Source organism: Trichomycterus rosablanca, chromosome 5 (genome assembly GCF_030014385.1).
Source record: "Trichomycterus rosablanca isolate fTriRos1 chromosome 5, fTriRos1.hap1, whole genome shotgun sequence".
Classification (NCBI taxonomy): Eukaryota; Metazoa; Chordata; class Actinopteri; order Siluriformes; family Trichomycteridae; genus Trichomycterus; species Trichomycterus rosablanca.
The window spans coordinates 44,319,908-44,339,014 of NC_085992.1; the positions used below are offsets into that span (position 1 = coordinate 44,319,908).

General features: G+C 39.1%; 2 protein-coding genes across 5 annotated transcripts in view; one reads left to right on the forward strand and one right to left on the reverse strand.

The window, feature by feature from the left end:
* On the forward strand, positions 1–9,519 carry LOC134315187 (phenazine biosynthesis-like domain-containing protein 2). 4 transcript variants are annotated; one of them, XM_062996216.1, is made up of 11 exons: positions 1–84; positions 201–338; positions 419–518; positions 2,391–2,489; positions 2,567–2,676; positions 2,767–2,796; positions 4,072–4,314; positions 4,645–4,733; positions 4,908–5,083; positions 7,583–7,645; positions 8,691–9,519. In XM_062996216.1, exons 2-11 carry the CDS (start codon positions 255–257, stop codon positions 8,801–8,803), a joined length of 1,107 nt encoding a protein of 368 aa, XP_062852286.1. In that variant the 5' UTR covers positions 1–84; positions 201–254; the 3' UTR covers positions 8,804–9,519. The 4 variants fall into 4 exon arrangements, with proteins under 4 accessions (XP_062852286.1, XP_062852284.1, XP_062852287.1 ...); XM_062996214.1 differs by lacking the exon at positions 1–84 and having other exon boundaries at positions 180–338; XM_062996217.1 differs by lacking the exon at positions 1–84 and having other exon boundaries at positions 181–338; positions 4,072–4,257.
* Positions 9,247–19,107, reverse strand: part of dna2 (DNA replication helicase/nuclease 2) — a 23,210-nt gene continuing 13,349 nt past the window's right edge. Inside the window, exons 13-22 of the mRNA XM_062996219.1 lie at positions 18,324–18,433; positions 18,130–18,239; positions 17,459–17,680; positions 16,649–16,842; positions 16,403–16,492; positions 14,752–14,959; positions 14,470–14,559; positions 12,238–12,420; positions 11,988–12,134; positions 9,247–9,300 (exon numbers count right to left, since the gene is read on the reverse strand). Of these exons, the coding sequence (XP_062852289.1) occupies positions 9,247–9,300; positions 11,988–12,134; positions 12,238–12,420; positions 14,470–14,559; positions 14,752–14,959; positions 16,403–16,492; positions 16,649–16,842; positions 17,459–17,680; positions 18,130–18,239; positions 18,324–18,433 (1,408 nt within the window). The remainder of the gene's footprint in view (positions 9,301–11,987; positions 12,135–12,237; positions 12,421–14,469; positions 14,560–14,751; positions 14,960–16,402; positions 16,493–16,648; positions 16,843–17,458; positions 17,681–18,129; positions 18,240–18,323; positions 18,434–19,107) is intronic.

Here is a 19,107-nt window from a genome sequence, read left to right on the forward strand (position 1 = left end):
TTTAAAATGTATACTTAATAATTTACACAGATTAAGAGGTGCATTTCAAAAGCTGGACTAACAACATTCATTCCAACAATAAAAGTATGGCTTTACTTTACTGTCCCTTTAATATGATGCAACCCAACTAGTTTAAAGTCCATGTCTTATCCTGCTTCTCTGCCTGTGTAAATTCTGCATTCTATGAATCTACATTCTAGTAACCAGACCCTTGACTCATCCAAAAAAGAGCAGAGACCTTCACCACAGCAATAATGGAGATTCCAGTGTTTACTGTGGACGCTTTTACTAACTTACCTTTTAAAGGCAATCCTGCAGCAGTTTGTCTTTTAGAGAATGTAAGTCAGTTCTTAGTCATTTCTATTTGCATAAATGAAAACATGGGACATTAATCATGACATGTTTGTTACTAACGCAGGAACTGCCAGTTGAGTTTTATCAGAAAATTGCAGCAGAGATGAACTTATCTGAGACAGCATTCATCACAAAACTGAAATCAACAGATGACTTTTGTTCAGGTACTTTACCATGTCGAACTAAGAATACTTGCATTAAAGAAGCGTTAAGGAGTGTTACCTATTGTCTATTTTTTGTATGTATGAATGCATTTAAGTTTACAAATATGTGAAAGCACTGCCAGATAAATATAATTAATTTTAAATAGCTTTAGGGCCAAAAATAATAGTCAAATTAAAACTGTCCATGTTGACTCACTGCAAATGTTTAACTTGTACCAACTGGTTCCAAGCCCTATATATAAAACTACTGTTATATTTAGCACAACCCACTCCTGTCTGATTGGATAACCTGATACCTGGCTAGAACAGGGTTTGTTTCAAACACACTGTTCAGTGAAACAAGTGAAAATGTTTAGTTTTAAAAGGCAGTTAAGACAAAGCTGAGTAAAGACAAACACATGCAATTCTGCTTTTACATACACTCATTAAAAGTTGCATGTTTCAGTAAATTGAAGAAACAGTTCTAACCCTACATAAAAATGGCAGTTGTAGCCTAGCGGTTAAAGTACTAGTATTCAAAAAGTCACTGGTTCAAGCCCCACCACTGCAAGGTTGCTGCTGTTGGGCCATTGAGCAAGACCCTTAACCCTCAATTGCTCAGACTGTACACAGATCATCCATAACATTAAAGCCACCTCTTTGTTTCTACACTCACTGTCCATTTTATCAGCTCCACTTACCATATAGAAGCACTCTGTAGTTTTACAATTACTGACTGTAGTCCATCTGTTTCTCTGCATGCTTTGTTAGCCCCTTTCATGCTGTTCTTCAATGGTCAGGACCCCCCACAGGACCACTACAGAGTAGGTTTTATTTGGGTGGTGGATCATTCTCAGCACTGCAGTCACAATGACATGGTGGTGGTGTGTTAGTGTGTGTTGTGCTGGTATGAGTGGAAAAGACACAGCAGTGCTGATGGAGTTTTTAAACGCCTTACTGTCACTGCTGGACTGAAAAAAGTCCACCAACCAAAAATGTGACCCGTGACCACTGGTGAAGGTCTAGAGGGTGACCAACTCAAACAGCAGCAATAGATAAGCGATCGTCTCTGACTTTACATCTACAAGGTAAACCAACTGGGTAAAAGTCTAACAGAGTGGACAGTGAGTGGACACAGTATTTAAAAACACCAGCAGCGCTGCTGTGTCTGATCCACTCATACCAGCACATCACACACTAACACACCACCACCATGTCATTGTCACTGCAGTGCTGAGCATCATTCACCATCTATATAATACCTGCTCTGTGGTGGTCCTGTGGGGGTCTTGACCATTGAAGAACAGGGTGAAATACATGCTATATGGTAAGTGGACAGTTAGTGTAGAAACAAGAAGGTGGTTTTAATGTTATGGCTGATCAGTGTAAATTCATTTACACCCACATGTTTCAGTATATTTAAGAAACAGTTCTGACTTTACATACAAATGACAGTTGTAGCCTTGCGGTTAAAGTACTGGACTAGTATTCAAAAGGTCACTGGTTCAAGCCCCACCACTGCTATGTTGCTGCTGTTGGGTCCTTGAACAAGACCCTTAACCCTCAATTGCTCAGACTGTTTACTGTCACACTACTGTAAGTCACTTTGGATAAAGGCGTCAACAAGCATCAACAGTTTAAAGGTGCATGAATTAGAAGTTTGGCTCTAGTGGTTGGTAGCTGAACAGTAAAGTACAGAACAAAGCTATACCGGAGGGACTCGTTATTCCTAAACAACCATATCTGTGCAGATGCACTCCCGGCTGGCTAGGACAGTACAGTGGTTAGGCTAGAGTAATAGACCGCTGTGCCACCCGAACAACTCTTAAATAGTGGTCAAAATGGAAAAATACATTGAATTCACCAGTAATCCTAAATTATTTCATTTTTAAGGTGCAAGATTTGGTCTGCGCTGGTTCACGCCTAAAAATGAGGTGGAACTTTGTGGACATGCAACACTTGCTTCATCAGCTGTGCTTTTTTACAAGAAAGGTGAGTAAGAAATGAAGCATAACATTATCATCAACAATTAAAAAAGGCAACACTAGCAAATCGAAAATATTTAACAGGAAATACCAGCCCAGTCTTGGTCTTTGAGACTTTAAGTGGAGAGCTGTTGGTGCGTCAGCGTGGTGAGTCTTTAGTGATGGACTTCCCTCTCAACAAACCAGAGATTCAGGTCAATACAAAGCAGATAACATGTCAAATAGAACTTTTATAAGAATTATAAGTCTTAAAAGTTGCTTTTCTGTCTAAATTTCACATGCAGGATCCAAAGAACTTCAAGGATCTCCTTAAGGTAAGTTCACTATCACATATTTAGTAGCCACCAAGCTCAGAGAGTAAACACCTTGTATAAAAGCTCCAAAAAAAAAAAAAAAATTACATTAATCAGGCCATTCATTTTATTTTGTTTAATGATCAAGTTTATGATTAACTTATTAAATCATAAACCATTAACCCTCATGTTCTGTTAAAAAGCCTCTTTAGGCCGCTCAGGTGGCGCAGCGGTAAAACACACAGCACACCAGAGCTGACATTTCAAACTCGTCAGTTCGAAACTCAGCTCTGCCATCTTACTGGGCTGGCCAGTTATATTAACAGTGATTGGCTTGTTGTTCATACAGGGTGGGAAGCCAGATAGGTACCTCATAACTGATGCAATTATGACCTCTGCTGGTTGATTGATGGCATCTGCACAGGGTACAAGGAAAAATGCGTTGATCAGGGTGTGGCTGTCTATACACAAAGCTGATCCACATATGAACTCACCTTATGCAGGTGAAAAGATGCAGGGGGCATGTGACAGTCTCGCTCTTCTTAATCAGAGGTGGAGATCAGCATTAGTAGAGAGGAAGCGTAATGCATTCAGGTAATTGGGAAAAATGCACACAAAAAAGCCTCTTTAACAGCTCACAAAATAGGCTTAGCCTTTTTTAATCAGCTTAATACTTAAACTGCAAAGAAACAGTTTGTACACTGATATTGTGTTCCAAACACTCCCTAAATTAACACATCTAACTGTGGTCTCAGAGACCTCAGCTAGAATACATGAATAAAGGCAATAGACTTTCAGATGTTTTTAGTTTGTCTGGTGTTGAGGGTTCAGCTCTCGCTGAAAAGGCAGTAAAGTCAAAGTCAGCAAAACACAAGTGTTAATAAAGTCAAACATGCAAATCTAAAACATATGCATATTTGCATAGTGCATATTTTAGATTTATAAAGAACTTGAGCTCCATAGAAATAAGCTTACCTTACATTATTGTTTTTAAACCTTCCACATTGATATACTGTATTTTCTTCCTTCTCTCAGTATTAATACTTTTTGTCTAATGTGCCACATGATTTAACGTCATGTTTTACACTGTGGTTACATTCATGACAGGACACATAATTACAGATCACACAATTTACCAGTTCAAGTTCACCACTTTACCTGAGAACTGAACCCATGACCTTCTCCCTATGAGGCGACAGTGCTACCCACCGAGTCCCAGTGCCTCTGTCTTTTGTTTGTTTATTTGGATTTTAATAATTATTCATGTTTTACACTCTTTGGTTACATTCATGACAGGAACGACTCATCAGTTCAAGTTTAACATCAAACACAGTCACGGACACTTTTGTATCTCCAATTTATCTCACTTGCACGTCTTTGGACTGTGGGAGGAAACCAGAGCTAACGGGGAGAACATGCAAACTCCACACAGAAAGGACCCGGACCACCCCACCTGGGAATCGAAGCCAGGACCTTCTTGCTGTGAGGCGACAGTGCTACCCACCGAGCTGCCCTTTAAATAATTCAAAAAAGATTTATGTAATTATTGTAAAACAAATAATAGCTCTACGTATTTGTCTATTCTGCAATACATAAAATGGTAAATTGGGGGGGGTGACCTTTTTAACTACATCAGTTTCAACATCAATTATTCACTGTCAAAAATAGGAGACGGTAAACAAACAAGTTGCTTTTGTAGCTAAATGAGTGTCAAAGCAAATGCATTCTACTACTTTGACAAGTAACTTTTACTATTTAAAACATTATATGTTGACGTTGTTTCTTATTTATTTTCTATTTATTTTTGGGCGGGGGTTTACATGAATAACAAATTTAAAATAGGCAAACTATGACTTTACGAATTTGCAGGCTGCAGTGGGCGATTTGCCCATCCAGGATGTGTGCTACAGTAAAAGCATAAAGAAACTACTAGTGCGTCTGTCTGACTCATGTGACAGGTAAGCCTTATGAATAAAACTGTATTTACATTAAAGGGGATGAGGTAGTAACCTAGATCATTTTAACCAGTGTGTTTTAATACAGTACACAAAGACAACTTAAAATACTGTAAACCACTGAACCAGAGTTTAAACCATGTTTATACCTGATAAGCAGCAATCATTTTCTTGAAGGTCTGCACTGACATCCCTGAACCCAGTGACTGAGTCTCTGCTGAGCATTGAAAAGAGTGGAAACATTAAAAGCATCGTCATCACAGTAAAAGGAGCAACAACCACTGCCCCTGGATATGACTTTTTCTCCCGCAACTTTGCCCCATGGCATGGCATACCTGAGGACCCTGTGACAGGTAAACTGTGCTTTTTCTTAACTTGCTCCAAATATTGTGTTAATTAATGACCATTTCTTTTACAAGCAACATTATCCTCACCCCTCTTAAACTACATGCCCCATCTCTCTTCCTACGTTATCACCCCAACTCCCCATAAATGTTTGATGAATTTAAATTGGTTAATGACTGTTTGTGCCTAGGGAAAAGATGTGATGTAAATAGTGATGTCAGTATTTTCTGTATAAACAAATTACATTAAATAGCAAAACTAAATCTTAGCTTTATTATTTAAAAAATATTAATTGTTTATTAAAAAATTATGAATTATTAATTAATTATTAATTTAAAAATTATTAATAAAATATGTATTTATATATTAGATGATTTATTAAATTTTATTATATATATATATATATATATGTATATATATATATATGTATATATATATATGTATATAAATAGTATATTAAGAATATATTTTTAAGAAAAAAAGGAAATATCACATCATAGCTAAAGTTATAATGAGGTGGTCAATATAAATTAAACTGTCTAATTTAATTATAAATTGCTAAAAAGCCAGAACTAAAACTTTTTTATCAACCTCCTGTATCTCAGGGTCTTGATCCCAAGCCTAAGAACTATTGCTTTTAGAAGGTACAAATCAAGAAAGCATTACAGGTGCTAGACCAATGGTAACATGGAGAGTATATACTTTTGCATCCTCTCCCAAAAATGTGTTAACATGTCTCGCTGTTATTACATTTATACAGGTCCTTCTCAAAAAATTAGCATATTGTGATAAAGTTCATTATTTTCCATAATGTAATGATAAAAATTAAACTTTCATATATTTTAGATTCATTGCACACCAACTGAAATATTTCAGGTCTTTTATTGTTTTAATACTGATGATTTTGGCATACAGCTCATGAAAACCCAAAATTCCTATCTCAAAAAATTAGCATATTTCATCCGACCAATAAAAGAAAAGTGTTTTTAATACAAAAAAAGTCAACCTTCAAATAATTTTGTTCAGTTATGCACTCAATACTTGGTCGGGAATCCTTTTGCAGAAATGACTGCTTCAATGCGGCGTGGCATGGAGGCAATCAGCCTGTGGCACTGCTGAGGTGTTATGGAGGCCCAGGATGCTTCGATAGCGGCCTTAAGCTCATCCAGAGTGTTGGGTCTTGTGTCTCTCAACTTTCTCTTCACAATATCCCACAGATTCTCTATGGGGTTCAGGTCAGGAGAGTTGGCAGGCCAATTGAGCACAGTAATACCATGGTCAGTAAACCATTCACCAGTGGTTTTGGCACTGTGAGCAGGTGCCAGGTCGTGCTGAAAAATTAAATCTTCATCTCCATAAAGCTTTTCAGCAGATGGAAGCATGAAGTGCTCCAAAATCTCCTGATAGCTAGCTGCATTGACCCTGCCCTTGATAAAACACAGTGGACCAACACCAGCAGCTGACATGGCACCCCAGACCATCACTGACTGTGGGTACTTGACACTGGCACCTTGATTTCCGAATGACATGCAAAATTTGCTTTCATCTGAAAACAGTACTTTGGACCACTGAGCAACAGTCCAGTGCTGCTTCTCTGTAGCCCAGGTCAGGCGCTTCTGCCGCTGTTTCTGGTTCAAAAGTGGCTTGACCTGGGGAATGCGGCACCTGTAGCCCATTTCCTGCACACGCCTGTGCACGGTGGCTCTGGATGTTTCTACTCCAGACTCAGTCCACTGCTTCCGCAGGTCCCCCAAGGTCTGGAATCGGCCCTTCTCCACAATCTTCCTCAGGGTCCGGTCACCTCTTCTCGTTGTGCAGCGTTTTCTGCCACACTTTTTCCTTCCCACTGAGGTGCCTTGATACAGCACTCTGGGAACAGCCTATTCGTTCAGAAATTTCTTTCTGTGTCTTACCCTCTTGCTTGAGGGTGTCAATGATGGCCTTCTGGACAGCAGTCAGGTCGGCAGTCTTACCCATGATTGCAGTTTTGAGTAATGAACCAGGCTGGGAGTTTTTAAAAGCCTCAGGAATCTTTTGCAGGTGTTTAGAGTTAATTCGTTGATTCAGATGATTAGGTTAATAGCTCGTTTAGAGAACCTTTTCATGATATGCTAATTTTTTGAGATAGGAATTTTGGGTTTTCATGAGCTGTATGCCAAAATAATCAGTATTAAAACAATAAAAGACCTGAAATATTTCAGTTGGTGTGCAATGAATCTAAAATATATGAAAGTTTAATTTTTATCATTACATTATGGAAAATAATGAACTTTATCACAATATGCTAATTTTTTTAGAAGGACCTGTAACTAGTTTGATTTCTGTAACACGTTCACCAAATCATTAAGTTGAATAATTGCATTTTCCTAGAAAAGTGACGTGATATATGAACATTGTTTATCTGATGCTATATACACCAGGACAAACAAGAATAATGTAAGCCACAAAATTCAGTTGAACAGTGTGCACTGCTTTGTCATTTTTAACCTGATGTGTGTTTCTTCCAGGCTCTGCACATACCGTACTCGTTCCTTACTGGTCTGAAAAACTTGGAAAGAAAAAAATGTTAGGTGAGAATGTCTTACAACCTTTGATTTATGTAGAGTTAAAATTTTCAATGTGCTTTACACTAATCCAGAAAAGTATTAATAATATACCACAGTAATTAATTGCAAGACTAAATACAATTCTAACTGATTAAAGCTAGGGCTTGTGACAGAAGACTACAGAGTCCACAAACATTAAGGATAATCAAAAAGAAATATATATTTTAGCCCTGAGCAAAAACAAACACATCATGTGCCTTAGCAATCAGCAGCAAATCAAACTTTTTCTGGTTAGTTTTGTAAAAAATGATAGTTGTCATGCATGACTTTGCCAGGTCACATGTTTCTAACCATTTATTTATTTTCCACCTATTTAAGTCAGCATTGCTGTTGGTGTCACAGCACCTAGAAACAGTGAGCACAATAAGGGAACTAGCCCTTCTCAGGGCATTACACCTATATCCACTTATAAGAGTTTTAGAGTAGCCAACGCACCTGCAGGAATCAGAACACACCCGGACGAAACCCTCATGTACATGAGGAGTCATTCTGTTTTCTTCTCACCTTCCAAAACAGGCCAGAAAGTAAATTGGCTACTCTAAATTGTCTTAAGGTGCAAGTTAGAGAGTAAATGTGCATGTTGTCCTTTATTGGCATGACACACTATCCAGTTTTCCCTGGCCAGAGATGAAGTCTCACAGAAAGCTTTATTGCATACAGAAATCATGCTATGCTCTAAGTAAACCATCCACCCCTTTTGCAAATGTGGCCAGTTGGACCTGTTATATGCCCAGTCAGATTAATAGCACGGCTAGGATACAAACTCAAGAGCCTGGGATCTCAGTAGTGAGCCAGCTTAAGGATGTATTTCATTGAGCTCATGGTTTTGTTTGGTTCTGGCTCCACTGTGACCCTGACCAAAATAACATGGTAGGTAAAATGAATGATTGACAGTTTAATTCCAACTCATTTCAGAGATTCATACGTGCACTACACAACACTTGTGAAACACTTGTATGTAAATTCTTTAACATCACTGCACTCTTTTGTGTTTATATATGTGTGGCAGCTTATCAGTGCTCTAGACGTGGTGGTGAGCTCCAGCTGGAACTGAGGGATGACAACAGAGTGGATATAGCTGGTCAAGCAGTGGTCATCCTTGAAGGAACCCTCAAACTGTAGAATAACTGAGTCTAATGCTTAATCAATAACATTTATGGTGCATCAATAAATGATGCATATTTTCTGCATCAGTCAGATGTGTTCCAACAGAAATCCTATTAACTAGATTTTTTAACTTCAAATAAACTTCTTATAAAAGTTTTTATTAACTATAAACATTTAAAATAATAAAAACACACAAAGATTTCACATATAAAAATGTACAGTAAGACAAGAACACTTGGTAAAAACAGGTCCAAATTATATACAGCGAAGATCAGTAGGTCAATAGCTTAACAATCATGAGGTAATACAGCATCTGCTTCTGTGCCATAACGTTCTATAATCTACACTTGATGTGAGGTAGAAAGACTGCTACTAAGTGTTCAAGTACAAATGTTTCACATTGAGTAAGATTCCACTTCCAGGATCTGTGAAATGTCAGTAAATCCAACATTATCTTGTTACAGGTTGATTGTAGGTAGAGCCTCATGAGCAGCAGGTGGAAGCTGGTAAATGTGGTGCATATTAAGGAGAACAACTCTTGTCAGAGAAGAAAGTCTTTAAAATGGTATACATTAGATAACGTTATATTGTACATTATCCTTCAGGTTTTAAAGAATTATTCAAATTACACCCCAAATCTGGCTTAAATGCCATACAGTTTGGGTCTAATGAGAAATTATTGTATGCAAAGTTCTCTAAGACATTTTAAAATAAATTTCCAGAACTGTCAAGCATTTTTTTTTTTTTTACTGTCATTTCATAAACTATGACTGAAGGTGTGTGGTGCAAGCACTGAGTCTGTGGGTGTCGATACTTTGTAACCATCTCTGCACTTAACCCCCAAAAATGACCCACCAATATGATTATCAGCAGATAAGATCATCTTAATTTTTCCTGAGATTTGACTTTTCCTAGTGACACCAGATACATAAACTTTGTGATTAAGGGCATTTTGTTTCTTTATGCAAAATAGGTTTGGGTTTTCAAATTTAATTAAGATATACAGGGGTTGGACAAAATAACTGAAACACCTGTCATTTTAGTGTGGGAGGTTTCATGGCTAAATTGGACCAGTCTGGTGGCCAATCTTCATTAATTGCACATTGCACCAGTAAGAGCAGAGTGTGAAGGTTCAATTAGCAGGGTAAGAGCACAGTTTTGCTCAAAATATTGCAATGCACACAACATTATGGGTGACATACCAGAGTTCAAAAGAGGACAAATTGTTGGTGCACGTCTTGCTGGCGCATCTGTGACCAAGACAGCAAGTCTTTGTGATGTATCAAGAGCCACGGTATCCAGGGTAATGTCAGCATACCACCAAGAAGGACAAACCACATCCAACAGGATTAACTGTGGACGCAAGAGGAAGCTGTCTGAAAGGGATGTTCGGGTGCTAACCCGGATTGTATCCAAAAAACATAAAACCACGGCTGCCCAAATCACGGCAGAATTAAATGTGCACCTCAACTCTCCTGTTTCCACCAGAACTGTCCGTCGGGAGCTCCACAGGGTCAATATACACGGCCGGGCTGCTATAGCCAAACCTTTGGTCACTCGTGCCAATGCCAAACGTCGGTTTCAATGGTGCAAGGAGCGCAAATCTTGGGCTGTGGACAATGTGAAACATGTATTGTTCTCTGATGAGTCCACCTTTACTGTTTTCCCCACATCCGGGAGAGTTACGGTGTGGAGAAGCCCCAAAGAAGCGTACCACCCAGACTGTTGCATGCCCAGAGTGAAGCATGGGGGTGGATCAGTGATGGTTTGGGCTGCCATATCATGGCATTCCCTTGGCCCAATACTTGTGCTAGATGGGCGCGTCACTGCCAAGGACTACCGAACCCTTCTGGAGGACCATGTGCATCCAATGGCGGTGCCGTGTATCAGGATGACAATGCACCAATACACACAGCAAGACTGGTGAAAGATTGGTTTGATGAACATGAAAGTGAAGTTGAACATCTCCCATGGCCTGCACAGTCACCAGATCTAAATATTATTGAGCCACTTTGGGGTGTTTTGGAGAAGCGAGTCAGGAAACGTTTTCCTCCACCAGCATCACGTAGTGACCTGGCCACTATCCTGCAAGAAGAATGGCTTAAAATCCCTCTGACCACTGTGCAGGACTTGTATATGTCATTTCCAAGACGAATTGACGCTGTATTGGCCGCAAAAGGAGGCCCTACACCATACTAATAAATTATTGTGGTCTAAAACCAGGTGTTTCAGTTATTTTGTCCAACCCCTGTATATTAGGGGTTTAGAGGACAGGTCATTTTTGACCCCTGAGGCAAGGAGAGCATACAGGGTTAATAGGAAAGTGGATTATGGTGATGTTGCATGAACCATAGAGACGCAATAAATAAGCCTTTAAGCACCTAGCCTAAGCCTGAAGACCTAAACAGAAAACAGGATGTTCTGGAGAAACACTTTCCATATAGTCAAAAGCAGTTAAAATCACCACTTATTATGGGACTTGTTAATATTTCATCCACAGTAGATTATGTTCTTTTTTGCTAATGTTTAAAAGCTGTATTTAATCATGTGTTAACCGTGTTTACGTGGCAGTTTAACAGAGAGGCTAATAAAGACTGGACAAAGAAATTGGAAATGCAATGACAATAGACTTTTACCCAGCCAAAGATACAGGCTCTGGCAAGTTTACTGTGAAGGAAATTCAGTGGCCTGTGTTGAGCTGTGACCTCGAACCCACAGAACACCTTTAAAATTAATTGATAAGCCAGGCCTTTTTGTTCAATGCCGGACCTGGCCTGACAAAGCAATCTGTAAGAATTACACAGTTAATGTTATTTAACCCAATTAACCAATTTTGACTGATTTTTAACTAAGTCAAGTAACTAACCCAAGTAAGTCAAGTAACTGGGTTAGCCAGCAAAACTCAGTCATGCTATGCCCTCACCACTACCATGTAACTGAGGGAGTAGGTGATGCACCGAAAGTATTCCCACCTTGCACTTATTGTTATTGGGTAGACTGTCCTTGACCCTGATAATAGAACACTCCCAATAATGAAAGTTAAATAAGTTTAAATATAAGCCAAATGTGCATAAACCTGCACAAAAAGTTTAAATGGACTGAAAATTTTACCTCTTCAGCAGTGGATTTGTTCAAAACAAGTGTGTAATCAAGTGTGTACTAACAGTTGCATGTTTAACAGTTAACCAGTAAAGGATATCATGTTCTCCTGCTGCATGTAGGTCAGAAGTTTCTCAAGTGGTTCATAGAGGCGCAATGTTGGTACTGAGCCCAGCATCAGAAGCTTGTGTTTAGCTCTGGTGATGGCCACGTTCAACCTTCGCCAGTCTTTCAGCAACTCTCCAAGCTAACACACACAAAGTATACACAAGATTAGAAGTTTCTCGAAGTATAAAAGTGACCATGTTTTCAGGTTCGATACAGCTACCATTAGTGGCATGAATACTTACATTGCCTTCCGAGTTACTCCTGACGAAGGACACGATGATAACACTCTTGTCTCGTCCCTGGTACTTATCCACAGTGTTCACTTCCACATCTCTGAAAGCTTCTCCATCGAGCAGAGTGGAGATGGCCTTGAGCTGCTGTCGGTAAGGAGCAATGACGCCGATATCGTTCGCTCTGCAGCCACCCTGAAACATGAACAACTTCACTGCTTCTGCTTAGTTTATCAGTTATATTGATTTATTGTTGTGGGTCATTGTCCTTCAGCCTACTAACCAATGCTCAATGGCTGTAATGATCACTAGCAAATAAATGAAAGGCCATGTCACAGAGCTGCATGATATTTTAGAGAACAGATGTCCAAACTACAGTCCATGTTACCATTTTTGAAATGGCCCATGTTTGTTTGTTTAATTCTTAATGCCATTTCAGCTGGTATAACTATTATCATGGCTAGCTAATAAATTATTTAAACGTCAAGGTGGTGTGTCAATTTGCTTTCTTGTGCGTATGGTGGTTAAGAGTGTTTATGTGACTATGAGGGTCTAACTTAGATGACATTTTTAATTGCAAGTGATTCCAAGAATTTAATCAGTTTTTGGAGGGGTACTGAGGTGAAGATTTCCTTGTAGCTGTTCGTATTGTAGAACTTTGCCCTGATGTTGTTCATTTGTTGGCATGAGTAGAGGATAAGTTTGATAGAAGTTTTTGATTTACAGAGGGGACAAGTGGGGGGGCCTGGTCACCTTTTAGCAGGTAGGTATGGGTTAATTTGGTGTGTCCTATGTGGCATCTTGTGTATATACATTGTTCCCTCAATACTGTTTCTTGGGGTATTGAGCTCTATCAGAGTTTATGGTAGGGTGGATCTCGTGTAGTTTGTTGGTAGTATGAGTTTCCTATTATTTTTTGCCAAGCTTCTGCAATGTATGCTTTTATGGCTGGGTTTGAGATCAGATGGTGGGTAAGGACATTGTTGGAGTGGGGAGGTTACAGCTTGCTTTGCTGTCAAGTCTGCTTTTTCATGAAATGGCCCATGAGGTATTTATAGAATTAAATAAAAGATAGCCAGCAGTTTAAAAAAAGCTAGCTCAAAACATTAACGAGTTATACCTACATCACTGTTTCGGCTCCAAAGAAACTCCAAAGACAGGTTTCAGGCATTTTGGGAATGAATAATTTTAATAACAGACATTAATACTGTTCCCATTTGGATTATTTACTAGTAAAAAAATCTTAGTTAACACAAGACTGTCAAAGATAAATCATTAGTCACTCATATAATAAGCAAGTTTTGTTGATTGTAATCAAGTAGGTCAATTGTCTGTTTATTACACAAAGTCTGTGTCCCGTTATTGCATTATTGTTCTATACCTGGCCCTCAACAAGAAAAGTTTGGACACCCCTGTTTTAGAGCTTTCTACTGTCAAATTAATAACTTATTATTTTTTTTAGAAATAAACTTATGAAAGAACCTAAACTGCCATTTAAAGACAAGCAAGATAATATGCATCTACATAATTTACAGTTGAACTGTAAATATTAGTTTAATATATTTTCTTTCTTTTCCTTTTACGCCATGTTTACTCTTGTGAATTACATTCACGACAGGAAAGGTTTATGTGGGTGCTTTGTATCCGTTAGGTAGTCTCCGATATTATGTGTAATCCTAATTTAGTGATTGGAATGAAGTTCAAAAACGTTTCTGCTTTTTCAAGGTTAAAAATGTCTTTCATTGTTCCAGCTATAGAGACTTTTTGTGTTTCCCTTTGGTATTTAGGGTACTCAGTTAGTATGTGTTTAATCGTGATGGGTAATTGGCAGGATTCGCATTGCGGGGCATTTTTAGTTTAATGAAATGCGTTTTTTTTTTTCTTTATTACATATGCATATATGCAGTTAGAAGATGCTTTTATCCAAAGCAACTTTCAACTGAGACATAATACAAGCCAAGCACAAAAGGGTTAATGTATGGCAGTTAGATTACATTATCAAGTTCGCAATCAGTAGAAGGCAGTGTTATGACAGGACTCGTGAAAAAAGAAAATAAGGGGGAACAAAAATAAGTTGGATTGACATCAGAGACGTGGATTGCATTATCAGGGTCTGGTCTGCTACAGGCAACATGAGACAGAGGGCATTGGAGAAATCTGACCCATCTGTGCAGCCAACCATCACAAAGTGATGACACTGTAGTGATGTGACAGTCTAGCTTATATAACTAAACAGCTTCATACCTTGAGAAGAAGGTTAACAAGAGCATGCACCAACAGTGCTTCGGTTTGATTGCTGATTCCTCCTTTCTCCACAGTCTCTGCTGCTGGAACCTGCAGTAAAACCCAACAGAAACATTGTCAGCTAATGAAAAAAAACACAAAAGAATGTTACAAGACATGTGTGATTTTAGTACATGGTCCTAGCACAACTTATTCTGGCCAAGCAAGCTAATCAACCTCTAACTGAATCTATTAATGTGATGAGAGGAAGATCGAAGGAAGAAAGCAGTTAACTAAGCTGACCTCTGAAGTGTCCAGTAAGCAGACAGGATTCTGGGGCTCCAGTGCAGCTTGGACCCAGCTGATGTATTGAGGCTGACACATACACAGCTCCAGCTCCTTCATTAGTGCTGACATGCAGGGCAGATTCAGCAGAGCACTGGCTGTCCGTTCTGAGCCGCACTCCAGCTTGCCTTCGTACATCAGGGCATTGCTCAGGGACATGATCACACTAGAGCATAAAGAAGAAATTAGTTCACAGTCAGTAGAGGAATATACAGTACATATAAAACACCAGGGGTTACATGTATGGACAGTGTGTAAATGTAAACATGATCAGGGAACTATTTCAGTAAAGCACACAAATGAGGTTCTCATTATAACTGGCGACCTAAATGAACATGAGGGCGGCATGGTGGCTAAGTGGGTAGCACCTCACAGCAAGAAGGTCCTGGGTTCAATCCCCAGGCGGGGCGGTCCAGGTCCTTTCTGTGTGGAGTTTGCATGTTCTCCCTGTGTCTGCGTGGGTTTCCTCCAGGAGCTCCGGTTTCCTCCCACAGTCCAAAAACATGCAGTCACATTATTTGGAGACACTGAATTGCCCCATAGGTAAATCACCATCCAAGAAGATGAAAAATGGCAAAGCAGCAGGCCCAGATGTGATACCATCAGAAGCCTTAAAGCTGCTGGGCCAAAAAGGCATCTTTCCAGCTGTATCATTGCTGAAAGCCACTCACACCGAATCTGGTCGACGAGCACTACAATCCCCATTTAAAAGGACAAGGGAGACATGGGAGAGTGCTCCAGCTACCACCCAAGTCGCACACCATATTCTTCGAGTGGATACTCGACCACCTATGTGCCATTGTTTAGCACAACCAATGTTATCCATGCTGCCCATCTGCTTGTGGAGAGGCACTGGGAGAACAACACACCCAACCAACCATGTGGCTTTTCTGGATTTGGAAAAGGCCATCAATCGAGTCCTACGTGAGCTTATATGGGAATCCCACAGATCACACAACGTCCCTGACAAATACATCAGGTGGTCCCAGCTACTCATCAGCAACATCACCAGCACAGTCTCAGCACCCTTCCTCATCAGAGACAGTGGTAGAGAGAGCGAGCTATCTATCTATCTATCTATCTATCTATCTATCTATCTATCTATCTATCTATCTATCTATCTATCTATCTATCTATCTATCTATCTATCTATCTATCTATCGGTGCACCAAGGTTCGACCCTCTCACCCTATTGTACAACCTGTGCATGGAGAGAGCCACCAAAGATATCCAGGCACCACATCAAGGGATCAATTTCCTTATTGACTTTGTAATTCTCTCAAACCGAACCCACCTATTAATAATTTTGAAGATGCTTTTACTGTGTTGCATTGCTTGCGGGTTGACGCAAGTAACAAAGAAAGAAATGTCAGGAGTAGGTGAACACGACTTTAGCAAGTTTAACAGCCACATGTAATATTTGCTTTGCTGTACTAGGTTGACTTTACACATGTCCTTTGGATAAAAGCTTGAATGAAGCAGAAATAAATTGAATAATCAGATGAAACTTAACATGCTAACCTTGTTAATGTGACTTTTGAAGTCTATTATGCAATTTATAAAAATGTACATAGACAAACTATTTTTCTTCTTGGTCAAAATGCATCACCTGTTCATCCTGTATTGTACATTGAGTTGAACTACAGCCTCACTGTGGTGCTCTAGACGCTTAAACAAGCTCTCATCCATGCCCAAAGATCTGCAAAAAAACAGACAACAATGTTAATAACATGATAGTTATCTTTCCAACATATGTTATACAATGTATACACAATTAAAACTGACCTGCAGTAAATATTAAATAAATAAAAGAAAACGAAATGGTCAGTACTGAAAAAAAATCTATAGAGAATACCTGGCTTCAGCATTTTGGACAATGGGAGGCAGTTGCTGGTGATCTCCTACCAAAACAAAGCGCTGGGCATAGAAAAGCGGTCCCAGACATACAGGCTGGCTAATCTGTGATGCCTCATCCACAATGCAGAAATCAAAGCGCCGTCGGCTGAAGATCGGATGTTTTACACCCATACATGTGGTGGCTACAACAAGCTGAGGACAGAAAGATGCAAGATTTGCTTCTCAGTAATTAATGATTTCACAGGGGTTAAAGAAAGAATGATCTTTGAAAGAACCTTTTTGACATGTGACTGCCACTTTAGCATTAGTCTTGCTTCACAATGTATGTATTTTATTTATTTATTAGGATTTTAACATCATGTTTACACACTTTGGATACATTCATGACCTGACAGGTAAATACTGGTTACACAAGATTCATCAGTTCGTTTTAATTGCAAACACAGTCATGGACAATTTAGTATCTCCAGTTAATTCACTTGCATGTCTTTGGACTGTGGGAGGAAACCGGAGCTCCCGGAGGAAACCCACACAGACACGGGGAGAACATGCAAACTCCATACCGAAAAAACCCAGACCGCTCCATCTGGAAATCGAACCCAGGAACTTCTGGCTGTGAGGCGACAGTGCTACCCACCGTGCACCCACTTCACAACAATTACTTTCACAACAGTACAAGGGCGGGTAAATTAAGCGATGAATCATGTGTAACCAGTAACTACTATTTCGGTCATGAATGTAACCACAATTTAAAACATGACAATAGATTCTAATAACTAATAAAAAATAAAAACTACATCATGTCTACCTCTTTGTTGTAAAGATCCTCCAGTTGCTCGAGGTTGTTGATGCCCCTGGTTAAACTCTGCTCCTCGGTAAAGGGGAGGATATCACGGTGTACCTTCTGCGTTCGACCAAGTCGCAGGAAGCCGATCTTAAATTTCTTCAGCTTGAGCAGAATGTTGTCCACAGCTGAGTGAGTGTAGCTGGTCAAGAGCACACTGAAGCCACATGCATGCAGAATTCGCACCTGATGGAACAATAGATGAGGGGAGAAATTAATAGTTAAAAAAATATGAAAACAAAACTGACTAAATGGTTACACATTTTACCAGACAAACTATCTTGTAAAAAAACATTCCTACAGGAATAGAGTTGGGGACAGACCAACAGCATCATGTGGTCAGAATGACTACAGGTAGATTAACACACATTTTTCATTGTAGATGAAAACAGGTCTCATACCATACCAAAACAACACACACTACCATGTTATTACTATGTTAGTGCAGCAAGATTTTGTTGAGAATTGTTTGTTCCAAATTCATGTTGCAAATCTCCTAGTTATCTCGACTTAATTATGCTGTATTGGATTCAGATCTGGTACCTTATTTCTTTCTGAACCCCACCACTTGCATGTGGTGCCACAATCTTGGAAGCAAAGGGTGTTGCTCAAACACATTAACTCAATATTCTTACCAGTGTGCAAATTGTTGTAGTTTTCCCAGTTCCAGGCATTCCAACAATAAGTGTGTAGTCTTTGCAAAGAAGCACCTTTTTCATTGCTTGTTTTTGAGGTTTATTGAGCCCTAAAAGGCAGAAAGTCTTCATGTCAAAACAGGGACACTATCACAATGAATTAAAGGTTAACAACAACTGGATAACTAACAAACCTTTAAGAATGTTGGCTACGATGTCCTTGGCATCCCGAGGTAGTACACTGCTGAGACTATCGATAAACTTTGGAGGCCTAAAGTCCACGATCAGCTGCCTCAACCTCTCACTGGCAGAGAAACACAATCGGATCAACTTCTTATTCTAGTTCTTCTGCATAAGCAATCATATTTTAATAAGTCAACTTTATTTGTATGCTTACTGGGTACAATTACTTGTTGGCTCAAATGCATTCAACTCGCAAGCCATATATTCATATATATTTGATAAATTAGATAGATTTAAACAGTGCTAGTGACATGCAACTACAGAGAAGCGCGGGTAAACTGAGGTCTGTACACTAGCACCACCTAGAGGCGTTCAAGTCAATAAAATGTGAAGGTCTGAAGGTCTGTTTTTTTTGTTCACCTTTTTACATTTTTAAGCACAATGTGAAAAGGTCCAGACAATGACCATTATTACTGGTTAAATAGCAGGAAATAAGTATTTCAATTTATCATTAAAATTAGGCCCAATCCACAAAAACACTGGAAATTGAGAATTATTTTTCATATTTCTACACTAAAAGCATTTTTAAAAATCTCTTTATCCACATGGAAACAGCAAAACACTAAGAATTAGCCAGGTAAAATCAACCTTAGTAGAACAAAAAAAAATCTACAAATAAGGGCAAAACCTAAGGGCAAGATCAACAAAGTGCTACAGAAAGAATCGCAGCAATCATAAGATGGCATCTAAGGTGGGTATTCTATTACAATCTTTCTTTAATGGCATCATTATAAA

Bases quoted from the DNA above. Each gene is read 5' to 3' on its own strand.
- LOC134315187 (XM_062996216.1), top strand. From the start codon at position 255: ATGGAGATTCCAGTGTTTACTGTGGACGCTTTTACTAACTTACCTTTT. The intron at 339-418 runs GTAAGTCAGTTC...TTACTAACGCAG, and splicing joins CAGTTTGTCTTTTAGAGAAT to GAACTGCCAGTTGAGTTTTA. The intron at 2,490-2,566 runs GTGAGTAAGAAA...AATATTTAACAG, and splicing joins TGTGCTTTTTTACAAGAAAG to GAAATACCAGCCCAGTCTTG.